The sequence below is a fragment of the Aulonocara sp. 'chitande type north' Nkhata Bay genome, linkage group LG10, assembly GCF_057382095.1.
Source record: "Aulonocara sp. 'chitande type north' Nkhata Bay isolate Kocher_YH1m ecotype deep benthic linkage group LG10, A_spYH_male_GT1.1, whole genome shotgun sequence".
Taxonomy (NCBI): domain Eukaryota; kingdom Metazoa; phylum Chordata; class Actinopteri; order Cichliformes; family Cichlidae; genus Aulonocara; species Aulonocara sp. 'chitande type north' Nkhata Bay.
In genome coordinates, this window is record NC_141353.1 from 15,885,021 (window position 1) to 15,900,264 (window position 15,244).

At 40.8% G+C, this 15,244-nt stretch overlaps 2 protein-coding genes across 4 annotated transcripts; both read left to right on the forward strand.

Moving 5' to 3' along the window:
* Positions 1–1,922: 1,922 nt before the first annotated feature.
* Positions 1,923–7,981, forward strand: LOC147320520 (palmitoyltransferase ZDHHC23-A-like). Of its 2 annotated transcripts, none has more exons than XM_086308589.1 (5): positions 1,923–2,496; positions 3,581–3,708; positions 4,688–5,317; positions 7,082–7,249; positions 7,447–7,981. In XM_086308589.1, the coding sequence occupies exons 2-5, from the start codon at positions 3,590–3,592 to the stop codon at positions 7,718–7,720; spliced, it is 1,191 nt and encodes a 396-aa protein (XP_086164715.1). In that variant the 5' UTR covers positions 1,923–2,496; positions 3,581–3,589; the 3' UTR covers positions 7,721–7,981. The 2 variants fall into 2 exon arrangements, with proteins under 2 accessions (XP_086164715.1, XP_086164716.1); XM_086308590.1 differs by having other exon boundaries at positions 7,169–7,249.
* A 2,860-nt stretch (positions 7,982–10,841) lies between these two features.
* On the forward strand, positions 10,842–12,562 carry LOC147320521 (lipocalin-like). 2 transcript variants are annotated; one of them, XM_086307460.1, is made up of 6 exons: positions 10,842–11,048; positions 11,440–11,579; positions 11,706–11,785; positions 11,890–12,003; positions 12,116–12,217; positions 12,319–12,562. In XM_086307460.1, the coding sequence occupies exons 1-6, from the start codon at positions 10,956–10,958 to the stop codon at positions 12,336–12,338; spliced, it is 549 nt and encodes a 182-aa protein (XP_086163586.1). In that variant the 5' UTR covers positions 10,842–10,955; the 3' UTR covers positions 12,339–12,562. The 2 variants fall into 2 exon arrangements, with proteins under 2 accessions (XP_086163586.1, XP_086163588.1); XM_086307462.1 differs by lacking the exon at positions 12,319–12,562 and having other exon boundaries at positions 10,861–11,048; positions 12,116–12,252.
* Positions 12,563–15,244: the final 2,682 nt, after the last annotated feature.

Genomic DNA, 15,244 nt, shown 5'->3' on the forward strand with positions numbered 1-15,244 from the left:
AAGTTATCAAGTGTCAAGAACTGGAATTAGAAGCATAATCAAGGAATTCAAAGAGAGCCACACAGTATTGAACAAGTGTGACTCTGGAAAGAAAACTAGTGAGAAACGTGTCTAAAGACCCCAGAACAACTTCAAAAACATGTGAATGACTTAGCCAAGTTGGAAATTGTAGTCTTAAAGAAGACAATCACCAGAGCTGTGTGCAGGAATGGATTTCAAGACTACAGACCAAGAAAAACTCAACTTTTGCACATGAGACACCTTCAAGCCAGACTGAAGTTTGCTAAGAACCTGGAGAACAACTATCTATACTGGAAGCAAGTTCTTTGGTCAGATGAGAAGAAACTAGAGCTCTTTGGCCACAGAGATGCTGCTTATATTTTTAGAAAGACGGGAGAAGCATACAACACAAAGAAGGCCACCCCCACAGTGAAAAGCAGTTGTGGGAGTATTATGCTGTGGGAATGCTTCAGTGCATCTGGAAATGGAGGATATGCCAGTTTCAGATGCCACAAATCTGAGTCACTTAGTCTTCCTATACAACAACAACCCAAAACATACGTCGCTCCTGGTGAGGAACTACCTTCGAAAGACCAAAATGAGCATTACTGACTGGCCTGCACAAAGCCCTGACTTGAATCCTGTTGAAAATCTGTGGGGTAAACTGAAGACCATGACAGAAGATCACCAAATCTAGAGGAACTTGAGAGATTTACCAAAGAAGAATTGGCCGGGATCGCTGTTATCCTCTAAAAAGGATCGAGAATTGACTATAAGCATCAGTGGTTTTCCATGATGTTATGATGATATGTGATGCTTTAGTACATTAGAGCACAAATATACAAAATATACAACAAGGAGATGGACTGATTATTAAATTTATTTGTCATACTGCATTATCAGCATCTTAGCAGTTTGCTGATGCACAATCTTCAGCATTCACTGTTGGTTCAGTGTATTTCTCTAGCATTAAACCCTCTAAAATAGATTAGAGTCGCTATCTCAGGTTCCGGGCTCCATTAGGACTAATGGAAGCGTAACCCGCTGGAGAAAGAGCAGCAGCTTTTCTCTGCATTGATTCTGTTCATCCAGTGCAGACACTACCAGCCTATAGCTCATAATGCACCTGCCCCTCTTTCTCTTATTCTTGAATTAGTAATGATTCATGGGGCAGTGTGTGTAAAGAGGACATTAACAAAACTGTAAATGGATTTGCTTATGTGCAAGCGAAAGTGGCATGGACTTCCAAGGCATGTCTAACCTTTTGTTTTGCCACGTTGAAAACAGGATAACCATTATTTCATTATTTAAACTGTTCTTAGTAAAGGTCATACTGGCTATTTTGTCTCTGATAAGATACCTTATGGGTCCTAACGTCTGTCTTTCAGGTTCCAGTGTTTCCCCTTTCACTGAGCTGCAACAGCATTTCATTTTAAAGTTGGTTTATGCTGCAGAGTGACCCAGATCAAGCTCAAGTTGGATAAACTGTCCGCTAAAGTGTTCATAAGCATGAAAATGTGTTGTAACAGATGTGAATAAGGACCTTGGCTCCAGGTGAGAAAAGAGAACTTCCCTGCATGGGTCACTGAGCACACCGTTAGTGTCGGTATCCAGTGTTGTCGCACGAAGAGTGCAATGTGTACAGCGCAGGGCTTAATGAGCGTAAACACAGAGGCCTCCCGTGCGCCTTTGATCCCGCACAAATGCACTCTTCGAGAGTTTTCGGTGGGTGAGCCTCAAGGTCAGGTTGCTTGTGGGAGGAAATATGATGCCAGAGGGTGGGGCTGCCCCGTGGATCATCGCTCAGTCTCTCATCTTTGAGTGCCTGTCATGTTTCTCATACGCACCCTCGTTCGGCTCAGCGTGGATTATCAGGGCTGCTGTTGCAGCTTTTGAATACCTCAACACAGCCTCTCAGCTGTGGGCAGAGGTATGAAAAACTCCTGGCTCTCTCTGGCTCCCTCAACCAAATGAGGGAGGGCCTATATTTGCCAAGCACGCCAGTATTAAAATCTAAAATGATAGCTGATGGAAGCTGTAAGGCAGAAGCAGGCTGAGTATCCCCGAGAACGACTTGTGAACTATTTAATGACATGTGAGAAAGATAGTCTTTGGAAATGTGAGCTGGCAGATGCAACACAATATCAAGCTACTTGTCAGGACTTCAAGTTGCCTTCTGTTGGGACGCTTCCACCATGGGAATGCAAGAAATGAAAACCATCTCACTGCACTGATTCGGTGTCGCCACAGCACCATCGGGGCAGGGACATGCCAATTTCCTTTTTCATCACAAATGACTGATGAGAAACTAGGCTGCGCTTTTCATTTTTTCCCCTTCAGTCACTTGCAGAAGGAGCCTGGTGACAAGGGGTCATCTTCTTAAGCATTTCTCTCCTCATTGTTTGCTGAGGATGGCGTAGCTCTCGTGTAGAAACTGTGAATTTTTTTGAGCCAACGTAGCTTGCTGTTTTTGTGTTTTTGCATTGGAGACAAAAGGTAAGTCAACACAATAAATCTTTTCTTTGTGAGTGTCCCTTATTAACAGTTAACACCTAGAAGTGTTAGATAGTGCTAATTAAGTAATTTCTGAATAATAATGATCTTTAGCAGACAAACTCAGATTGCAATAACTATTTTTGTCTTTAAAATTATTTTTTTCTGGAAATCCCTGTATAGCTATGTGTCAGATGCCACATAATAAGGTTATAACCACAGATACAAATCAGACTAATGTAATAACTCACACAGACAATAACTCAAAGACATCTCAGAGAGTTTAAGTCTTCGGTTTGCTGGCCCAGATAGTTTGTCCCTGCGGACACCGTGGCCTTGTTTCAACAAATTACATTAGAAGCTCTTGGGGACATAATAAGACTGAGAATACTCTGATTATGAAAATTATATATTTTTTTAAACAGGGATCTTTTAGAGTTACAAGTACAGGTCATGTACGCATTGCTATAATCCGTTTAATACTGTATTTGTTACTCTAATATATAATCTAAATATAAATGTGCTGTTACAGTATTAATAGCATCAACAAGTATGAACACAAATATGCTCTACGTGCTGTTCTACATTGCCAGGTGTCTTTTCTGGTATGTATATTGAGAGTAAAGAAATAGCCAGAGTACTTGGTCAATAAAGCTGATTCTGATTATATTTTTTGTTTTTACTTATCTTTTGCACTTGTTTATGCATATTTTTTGTAATAGGCGTTTAAAACTTTTTGTAATTTCTTGTATTAAAAATATAATCTTGAAAACGGATCCTAGATTTGTCAGCACTGTTGCTAATTCTCAAAAGCAACCTACTTAGAGCCCAGTAAGCTGGGGTGAGAGCTGTGTGTGTGTGAGCATGTTTGCTTTTCTCTGTGCACTGCAAGTTAATTGTGAGGTCTTTCAAGGCCACGTAAGGAAACAAGGAATCAATAAAGGGTCTTTGTTTGGATAGTTTTTATTGATCATGACACGATTACTTGCTTGTGTTTTTTAAGTCATGTATCATGCAAACGCAGCACGCTGTAACTGTGACATCTGTGGCATGCAATGACCTTTTTTTGTTAAATCTCCATCTTTAGCAGGCCATTATGCAATGGCAGAAGTTAAAGCCACCGGAGCCAGATGATCCTATTTGTTGCTGTGAATGCGATCTCTACCAGTACGGATGTTGCTGTGACTGCGAGGATCTGGATGAAGCCTTTAACAGGTATGAAGGTGTGAAGAAATGGGTGAATAAACTAATAATCAAGGAGTGTGTGCTGTATGTGTAGTACTGTTGTTAGAAAGCTACACAAGTAGCCGTTGTTTGTGGGCACTAAGAAAGGTTGGACACAAACCAGATACAAAGGAATCAGAAAATAGTGTGAGATTTTATGCTATTAGTTTATTGGCTTTCTAAAGAAAGCGAGAGGAGGTGATACCATTCTCATGTCTGTCAGTGAAACATGAAACGAATGCCAACAGCTGGATAACAAGCTTAGCTTTAAGACTGGAAATAGTCCACGCACCCACACTGGTTTACTGGCAATGTCTCGCGGCCGAGAAACAGATGAAGTTTCTTTCTTTCTTTTTCTTCTTCTTTGTTTTGCACAGATAAATAAGATCGAGATGAGCCTTAGCTGTGTTGGTAGGGAGTCTACTGACTTCTAATAAAATGAATCAAACTTTCAAAGAGAAAACCAAAGATGCAAATTTACCATATATTTATTGTGATACCTGAATTATTATATTATCATATTAAGTCTTGTAGCAGGATGCTGTTATTTTTTTTATTTAGATTTTTGAATTATGTAAATTCTTAATAATTTGCCACAAACAATTAACTTTACTTCCTAAAATGTGCCAAAATTCACAATGAGAGAGAAAAGGAGGGCACATATAATTCTTTCTTTCTTTTTTTATTCCTTTTTTATTTGGCAGGCCCCTCTTATCGGTTAGAGCGGCTCTAAAAGTTTTCTCTGAGATTACCTGAGAATGCAAAAGTCATATCTTATCTTTCCTATTATTCTAGAGTCAAAGCAAACTATCGTGTATGTCTCAAACCTGAAAAAGCCAACTATGAAATCATTTTACCTTGCATGCAGCTCAAGAACTTGAAAATAAATTCCATCAGTGAAAAGGGAAATGATTAGACACATGAATAAACATTTGTCTAATTATAACTCTATGACCACTGTTCTCTGTAGGTGGCTGAAAGTACCATCTAAAAGTACATTTCAGTCTCCTGTATTTGGTGCCATGGCTGAAAATCTGGAAATTTCCCTGATCCCAGCCCTGCTGATGCTGCCTCTCCTGCTGAAGGTTGCAGCGTTGCACTACCTGCTGGGTATAACCGTCCTGACAGCTCTGCCTGGCCTGGTGCTGTGGTACTACTATGCAACGCACCGAAAGAAGAGACGCACCCTCTTCTTCCTCACCCTCGCATTGTACTCTCTGGCCTACATGTATTACCTCTTCATCACAGAGATTTTACCGCGTGGGGACGTCAGCCAGCTGCAGATGTGCACCGTGACCTCTGGGATGATCTTCACTATAGTCTCTCTTATTCACACCAAGAAAGGCCCAGGATTTGTGACTGCTGCCCTTCACAACTCTCACAGTCAGGAGGATAAAAAGGAGTCCACACAAGTAAATAATGGATCTCTCCAATCAGCAGCCTCTCCCTCAGGGACACCAGCAGAGCTGCAAACCCCAAAGGAGGGCCTCGGAGCAAAGTGGAGCAGGTGTCCTTTGTGCAAAATAATGCGACCACCGCGGGCTGGTCATTGTCGAACCTGTGGCTCATGTGTCCAGCGTTTGGACCACCATTGTATCTGGTGGGTCTGACTTCACGTCATGTTTATATATTTCCTTTGTAAGCAAAGCATTGTGTGTTTAATATTCAGTTCAGTTTGGGTTTATTCAGTTGCCTCAAGGTGTTTTATACTGTAAGGTAGAGATTCTCTCGAAAAACCCTCATAATCAAATGGTCCCTGCTGAGTAAGCACTATGCAATGGTGGGAAAGAAAAACTCCCATCTAAGAGAAGGAAACCCCTGGCAAATCGGGCCCGGGGGCACAGACATCTGTCATGACTGGCTGTGGGGGTATTGGAAAACAAGAGAAAAGGGAAAAAAGAGGGTACATGGAGCCCAGAAAAGCCACAGACTAAGGGAAAGATAAAGCAAAAATGACTTTTTCATCCCTGTCGGTACTGTCACTGCACTGTTTTTTGGAATAATGGAGGCAGGTAAGGAATTTATAGAATAACATGATAATAATTAATTACAATAGCCCAGCCAAGAAGTAATGAATGTATGAACTAGTTTTGTGGCATCATTCTGAGACTGCATGGTTCTAATTGTATATATTAATGTGCACATGAAAAAAAGTGTTACTATACATTTGTTTCATATGCGCATTGAAGGACACATCCTGGTCAAAAACAACTTCCAGGCTTCTCATAGTGTTGCTGAAGGCCCTGATAATGCCATCCAGAGTAAGTGTCTGGTTAACATCATGTTTCTAAGATTTATTAGGGCCGAGTGCATAACCTCAGTTTTATCTGAATTTAGTTTTAGAAAATTACAGGACATCCACGTCTTTATGTCTTAAACTATTAGTTTCATTTTTAGGCTGTCTGGCAGCATAATTGGTGGTCATGGTGGCCATTCTGCTGAAATAAACAACGAAATTAAAATGAGCTGTTGAATTTGTGGGTCCACACCTCTTGTGTTGTAATTAGATTAGGGGAACAAACCTGAGCAGAAGCTTGGACCAGGGGGACGTCACATTCACAGCTGATCAGCAGATGAGAACTGAACTCTCTTTTACATTTCCCCACACTAGAAAAAAATAGTTTAATTTTACTGTTAGATCATAATTTAGTAAGCACATGATGGGCCTCATCAGGCCATAAACACATCACATGTCATCAAGTTTTCCATAATCAGTTCCTTTTGACAGATTTTGATAAACGTACTCCAAAACTCATGCAGATGGATTTAGATTTTCCTATTAATATTATTATTTTGGGGACATCTACAAATTAGATTTTTTTTCTGCCACACTGAAAGTCCTCTTGCAGAGTGCTCTGCCAAGAGGAAAAACGAATGGGCACTCCAAAATGCTCACGCTCACTCACACACATCTACAGAAATCCAGACGGCAGGGAAGACCGGCAGGGAATCTAGAAGGCCTGTACACAGAGAAAAATAACGTTAGGAGGAAACTCTAGGTGATCACAAGGAATACTTTCAAAGGCTAGGCTACACTGACGCTAGGTAATGTGACGATCCAGCGAGGAAGCAGCCTCTCTTGCCATCTTAAGTAGTCTGCCAGGATCAGTGTGAATGAGCCACAGGTGTGTGTTCAGGGCGGGTTCAGAGGCGGGGAATCAAGGTCCAGTTCCGCCCTGGTGGGAGAGGCGAAGACAAAAAACACACACACCACGACCTCTGCAGATCTTGAGAACCATGACACTTCTAAACTAAATAAAATCTGTAAATGTAGCAGTTCTGTCATTTTATATACAGCATGATAGTGAGATACACATGTAACCTGGTCTCTCTGGTGTTGTGTGTCCCTGTTGAGATGTTGTAGGATAAACAGCTGTGTAGGACAGGCAAACCATCGCAGTTTCCTGCTGACCCTCTCTGTGTTTGTGTTGACCTCTCTGTACGGGATCAGTTTGGTGCTTTGCAGCCTCTGTCCTCATCAGTATCTAATGACAGCGCTCTTCTACTGCCCAGGCGTCTACACTCAGTCTAGGTACAGCACTCTATATGTTTTTTTTTTCTGCTGCAGCCTTGAAATTGAATCACTTTAATCATTAAATAATTATTTCAATTCATCAATGACAATTTTAATTACTGTTTTTGGTGTGTTTTTCTTGAATTTGTCCTGCCAGTATGAGAAGAAAAGGTGGGTTATGTTGCAGTAATGATTTGTTCTCTTTACTTTTACAGCACAGCACTTTGCTTTACCTGTGCGTGGTACAGCAGCATTGTCGCAGGTGGACTGCTTTACCTCTTGGTGGCACAAGTTCTCAATATCAGCTTTAACGTGACAGAGCGAGAGGCTCAGCTGGCTCTGAGGAACAAAACGGGCCAGAGCCGCCTGTGGGGACTCGTTGTTGACACAGGAGAGTATTCTCGTGGCTTCTATCAGAACTGGGTTGAGTTCCTCACCATGACAGATGCTTCAGCTTCTCCTCGGTCCAGCCTTACTGACTTGGTCTAGTTGTACTTAATGCACTCGGTGACATCGTGGTAATACACTGTTCGTGCTGCATGCATGAAGAATTCGATTTCTTTTTTTTTTTCAATACATTCCAGGACTGCGGTACTAATAGGAACATGTTTTTAATGACTGTTTAAAGATGCATAGATGTGTTTGGGGTTTGGATTTTTAGCATCATTTTCTGTTGAAGCTTTTGACCTGGACACATGCAAGACAGTCTGTGGATTTTGTGCCTTTTATAAAATTTAATCGAAGACTGCAGACATTATAGCCTGCCTTTTTATACACGTGCAGAAAGTAAGAAGGAAATATGTTGTCTTTATAAAAAAAAATAATCTCACTGCATGCAAGTCAAAAAAATCTAATAAACTTCAAAATGATACAAAAAAAACATTAAATGATTCTGGAGTTCAAATCAAAGAAGATAAACCAGAAACAAAACTGCCGGATTCAAGACTAGATAGCTGTCCTTTACTAATTTAATATCCAGTAGCAACGTGGTTTGGCCCTAAGATGGCATCAGAGGGAAAGCCAAAGAAAAGCAAATGGTCACTTTTGACCCGTTCTGCAGACATGCACTCAGTAAATACTGACACCACTGTACTGGTCAAGTTGGAAATTTAAAAAGAAACAAAGATATATTAAAACAATTAATAAGAAGGCAAGAAAAACGAGTTATAGAAGGATCTGCATCTGTGAGAAGAGGCCTAACTAATACAGAACAAAGAGGCTAGCTTAGCTCAGTGTAAGATGTTAAAATAATGTCTAAAATATGTTGCATGTGATGGTTAGAGCAAGAACAAAGTTCATCACCTTGGACACAATAAAATGTGCGTTTTGTGCCTTTCTTCTCTGCAGTGTGCTGCATTATTGTGTGTGTTTTTTAACGAATGTTTTTTGGTCATAACTGTCTCACGGTGCCTTCAACACTGATCTACAAATCTAAACACACATGCCAATCCTTTCTCTAATTATTCTGTTATAGATAATAATTTATGTAAACAGTTAAATCACTGTTCTCAGTCATATAGTGTGAATTGAAAATGAAACCCCATCTATTCTACTGTAATTTCTAGTCTCAATTTTCATTTCACACTGTTCACTAATTAGCATTATTTCTCATAATCCACATTTTGGGTGGAGCACATCAATAAATATTCTTATACCGATACATTTCTTCCATTTGAAGGCATATTTCATCCCTGTAACTTCAGTGCCAGCACTTTTAGCTTTTCCTCTGCTGCCACCCTCAGGCCACTCTGTGCTTAACATTAACAAAAACACCCAATAACATTAATATTAAGTCTGTTGCTCAGTCAGTTTGTGATGTGTATCGATGTCTTGATTCTAGGTTTAAGCAACCAGTCTCAGCAAGGGGTTAAAGTAAGTTTAAAAATACAGTTTCCTTAAAACAAATAGAAATCAAAGAGGGGGGGGGGGGGGGGGGGAGAATCTAATCACAAAGAAAAATATCTGTGTCCCTTCACAAAAGAGATGAGTTGGTGGGCTGGGGACAGTTGTGGTTGCTTCCTTAATGGCAGTCCTCCCACAGCTACCACTATGGGTTGAGTTGGTATCACACTTCATCCTCAGTCAGCACTGCCTTGAGATTTGGGCCACAGGAAACATGTCTGCACCCAGAAACACAGAGGAATGAAATGTGTTTGCTCCTTTCAGTCGGTTCACAGCATGTTTAAGACATTTGAGGGAAGTCATTATATCACTGGAAGACTTACCAATATTAAACCTATTCAGCCTTAAATGAGGGAACAAAAACACATAAAAGAAGATTGTGTTGGTGTGTCCATCACTAGTGCCAAGTGCACATAAAGAGATGAAAAAGGGGGATAAACAACATAATTTATGCATCATTTATAGCACTGTACAAAGTGTTAAAGTGAGGCGGAGCAGATGTCGATCAGTTGTCCATCAAAGTCTGGCATTTTAAAAATAGGATAATTTAAAATACAATTTTAAAAAATGTCAGCAAACAAACACAAACTAACGCTTACTCAAGACGACTAAATTAGGACAACTTCTTCATTGTGAGCATTTCCCAGGGAGAGAAAACAATGTGAGACACCTTCACTCAAAGTAGGCAACATCACCCACTGCCTACAATGCAGGCAACAGCAAATGGAGCTTTTGTATAGCACAGGAGTTACATTAACACCTCCTGCATCTTCCATGTGAAGTATGGGAAACTGCTGCAGCCTTCTCACAACCAAAGCATTCACAAAGTGATTTGTAATCCTTTGTAATCTTTGGGAATGATTTCATCCGGCAGCCAGCACGCTAACTTGCTGGGCTAGTGTTTCCCTAGCAGTCAGAGGTTACCAGGGGGTCACTGACTGGCATCTGGCCTAAATGCAACAGTAATTAGGTCACAAGAAGGTAACCCTTATGTTTTAACCAAATTACCAGAAGGCCACAATCTGTGGGTAGTGATCAAACAAGCAAGTTCACTCTGGACCCAGATAGATGGTGGATGGATGGTGTGACACTTTCATTCTTGTCACATAAAAGGTTGTTAGAAGAACCATTGATTACCTTTTGTAGTGAACAAGAACAGATCAAACTTTGAGATTCTTCATCACTCAACAGCAGTGGAAAAAAGATTCCACAAATGTATTTACTTATTATTGTTAGCTTATCCAGGGAATCATTTCAGGTTACTACACAGGGAAGCGTGATTAGGAATCCAGTTTGCGAGCCATGTGTTTTGTCTGTGCGCGTTACTGTCACATCTGCTGACAGCTACATTTGATTCTGTGGTCTCAGTCGCAGAAAGCGCTGGAGTTTAGCCTTGTTTACCACTGTGGATTCAGTGTACTTTGTTTCAAAACAGATTTTTTTTTGTCTCCACTCAAGCTGAAATTTAATTACTACTTTATTTGCTTTCCAATTCTCTGACATCCCAGCTGATTTGTTATTCAAATTTTTGATTTGTTTTTGTGTGTTTCTCCTGCCAGCTGTTTGCTATATACCTCTCATATGGTTCACTGAATTCTGCCTTTGCATGGTTGTGAAACCATGCATGCAGGTTCATGTGGTGAACCCATCCCCGAACCCGGGTTTTGTCTAGGTGTGTGTGTGTGTGTGTGCGCTGGCCTCGAGGGAAGAGGTAATCTCCCTCGGCTATATAAAGGAAGTCAGGCAGAACCTCAACAGCACACTTCCAGATCTTCATCCACACTCTCCCACATCATCATTTCTTCACTCATCATCAGCAGCCATGCATTTACTTCTCACTCTGCTGGGAGCTGTGCTCTCCTCTCTGATGGTTTCTTCTGAAGTCCAACCTCAGGCAGACTTCAATGTACAGGCGGTAAGACAAATGGCTACATTAGTATGTTTTATTTTACAATATTTATTTCTATGATCATTGTATTTATTTAATTCCCTATATCGTTTGTAAGTCCAGCAGCAATGCATGTTCAACTTGCTTATATGGTTTTGGCTTTTCACTTTTTGACTTTTGTGTTTCATGCTGTGATAAATCTTTTGTTCACTGCCTTCATAAACAAAAGCAATGTAGCTGTCTTCAAAAACAAAGAAAAAGAAGAAGGCGCACATGAAGTGTTTTTTTCCCCTCTGTCTTCCAAAGCTTACGCGAGTTATTAAAACACACTTTTTTGTAAAGGTGATCACAGAAAGTGTTTCAAAAACGCTTCAGTAAAGTTTTCAACTCCCGATGCTTTCCTCTTGTGTGCCCACAGATGGCAGGTAAGTGGTACCTGATTGGAATTGCCACTGATGCCCAGTGGTTTGTCAGTCACAGAGCCAGCATGAAGATGGGCACGGCCATGATTACCCCAACTGCTGACGGGGATCTGGAGATGTCATATTCCAGTCTTAGGTAAGTGTGAGGGCATGAGGACAATGGACATTTAAATAAATAGGAATATATATCTATATATCTGTATATAAATATATATGAAAGACAACATGTGAAAGAATTAATGTTTTAGTGATCTCTTTGCAGCCCTAATGGCTCGTGTTGGAGAATGAACAATCTGGCCAAAAAAACTGAGATACTGGGAAAGTTCACATACACAAGTCGGCGTGAGTGCACCCACACACAGAAGCACGATTTAACGATCTAGTACATTTGCCTTTTCTGCTTTCATAATTTCATGACCCCTTTTCTGCTGCATTCCCTTTGTCAGGCTGGGGGTATCTCAGTGACTTGCGCATGGTCGACGTGAAGTATGACGAGTATGCCCTGATTCATTCCATCAAAACAAAGGGGAAAGAAAGCTATGTTGTTAACAAACTATATGGTAATATGGCATTTATCTCTGATTCTACACTCTGCTCAATCCATTTTAACCTGTTCTGCTGGTCGGTAAAGCTATACCTGCTGCAGCAGATTTACATCATCTGTTTTCACAGGGCGTGGTGTGGACCTCAGCGCTGAGGTGCAAGAGAAGTTCATTCAGTTCTCCCTGCAAAGCAGCATCCAGCCTGAAAATATTGTCATCCTTCCCAAAAACGGTACTTTTACCTCTGAGATGTTTTATTTAAAATAACTGCAATCAAGAGTGATGTTATGCACTGATCACTTTTCCATTTTCTTTCCCTTTTCCTCTCTATAGAGCAGTGCCCAGCTGCCTAACCTTGTGTCCAGGTGATCATCTCACCGAGGAGCTTTCACTGTTCTGAAAATCTCACGTCGATGACCTGAGACAGTTTGCTTTTTACTTTACTATCTCTGCTCTTTCGTTATTAAGAGAGCTCATAATATCACAAAATTATATTCATCACTTTGCATTTATCCACCTGCTGTTATAACCACAGAATTAAAAAGTATGAAATGGCTAAAATCTTTTGATTTACTCAATTTTTAAACTAATACTTTGAATTACATCCATAACAGCACAGCTAAAACCTTCTTTTTATCAAGTCTTTGTATCTACACACTTTGCAAAGATTTAGATACAAAAAATAATAGAAGAACCTGTGAATTAAAAAAATATAAAATATACATAATCACAGAAGATGACCAAAACAATGCACCAGTGTTCTGAATTTGTATCTGCAAACATGCAAGTTTCCCTTTCTACAGGCAAAAGTACGTAAGTAAGTCGAGAAAACAAGGAGTTCAGCCCTTAATTTTAAAACAGCAGCAGCAGATATACTGTTCATCTTTCATTTAGACGAGACAAAGCAACAGGGGTGACAGACTTTGACCATTTTGTCACAGCACACAGAGTTTATTTGAATCCAAACAAAACACCCACCAAGTCCGAAGTAGATCAGATGAACTGTCGACCAGACAGACTGACAGACAAACATACAGATTGCTTGAGCCATTAGTGCGACAAAACTTCATATATTTGTTTTCCAGGATTAAAGATCTATTATAACTGGCACGGAATGCAGGCAGGAGAAATCATTAACAGCAAAACACGTTACTAGTACATCTCCTCAGCCTAGTGGTGTCATGGTCTCAAAGCTGTGCAGTAGATAAAAGAATCTGAGGGATGATACAAAGGTGACCAAAGTTACAAACAAATCCAGCTGTACTGGAAATGTTTTCAGAGGTCCAAACTCTTTGGCTTTCTGCAGAGCAAGAATGTAAGAAGTATCCAAGCTAACTTAACTTTAGACAACATGAGGAAAAATGCCTCTTCCCAAAGTTTCCTACAAGTATTTGGTTTATATTTAGAGAAGCAAAGGCTCTTCATCCTGACAGATGTTCCCTGGTGGATCTCTGTCCTGTGACAGTGGCACAGTATAGTGTATTATAATCAAAGCCACTTCCCTAACCAATTTTTAAAGCTATTTAGCAGATGGACAAAGTGGATGTAGACTCTGTCTGCTGTGTACAAAAGGTTATATGATTAACCACATAGCAGATACTGCACAACAATAGTAGCAGCAGTTCACACAAAGTAACACAGTGCTCAGTGTACTGTAATATTAAAACAGTTGACAGTCTCGACCTTAAGATTTCTATTTGCTGTAGACTAAGCCGGGACAATTAACTTGCCAAAGGACCACTGATTAAAGTTTACTCTTAATAACAGTAGCAGTTTATATGAATATATTGTTTATGGGTGTTTTGCCTACTGGTGCAGCAACAGTCCAGTGCTCCTTAGAAAAATGAACTACTCGTGCCTAAGCTAACAATTTCAGTCACACCGATGTCTTTTATTTACAGAGTTAGCTTAGCGACTTAGCTTAGCAAGACTTTATTTGAAAGTTCAGGATTTTTTGTTCACACTGGCAGCACATTCGGCCAGTGAGGTTGGTTCAACGCCCTTTTTGACCCATGAAACAGCAGAAAATGAAACATTCTCATTTCAACACCCATTTGTTAGCGTTAGCTATTCTGCTGTTTTTCATCATGTCACAGCTGAATAGGGTTGCCAACCGTCCCTTAAAAAACGGAATCGTCCCGTATTTAGAAACAAAAGTACACGTCCCGTATTGAGCTAATAAGGGACGCACTTTGTCCCGTAATACAGTGAGACTCAAAAGTAGTCTATAAATGTTTATGGAATTAACGCTTTGTTTGAAAACATAATTCCCAGCCCCTCTCCTGCTTTGTGACCAATGAGCTGACAGCACACTTATGACAATTCGAGTATGACAATTCAGATTACCGCTCATCTCATTGGTCGAGGAAAGGTCGCTTACGGAGAAAATACCGGAAGACAACAGATGACCACAACAAGAAGCATGGCCAACAGGGAAACAAACGCCGACACTGCAGTGCAAGTCTCGGACGACAGTACACCTAAAGCTGGGCAGACACTGTGCGATTTTTTTCAGTCACGTTATTCAGCTCCTGCTCAAACTGCACGATTGACTCGCAGGGGTTAGAAGTTGGTAGGTCACGATGCAGGTTTCACACTATACGGCCCGATGCTCTGATGAGACCTGAGTGCTCACACTGTGCCTCCGTAAAATGAAGGTTATAACAGAAAATCTGTCGCTCGCTCTCTCTGTCTTTCACTCACACAGACACACCACCACCACCAACTTTGCTAAATTGCTAATGAAAAACATTGATCAGGCAGCTGTGATTGAGCAGCAGTGTAGATCCAACTATTTTCACGGTTGTTGTGGTCGTGATAATTTTGTGAGGCCACATCGAAAAGGCTCGGATGAGCTTTCCAAAGTTCTACAAGTTGTGCCTCCATCGCTGGTGTCCAGATCACACGCTGCACAGCCGTGCTGCTCCGTCTTTTTCACAGACATTTACGTGTTTGCGCGTGAGCAGTGTGAGCGGCTGTGTCACCACAGCCGCTTCTCGTTACCCCACGTATACTAAACGATGCACGATGAAGGCCAAAATCGGGCCGATCACCAAATCGGTTACACGACTCAAAAATCGTCTCAAAATGGGCCAAAAATCGCACAGTGTAAGCCCAGCATTAGAGCAGCAATGTTTGTTCGCTCAGAGAAAGAAAAAAAGGCTGCAAAAGTACGGGGAGGAATGGGAAAAGGAAAACACCTGGCTGGGAAAATGCACGATAACACCTTTAAAGCGCACTGCACTGTGTGCCGGCGCAC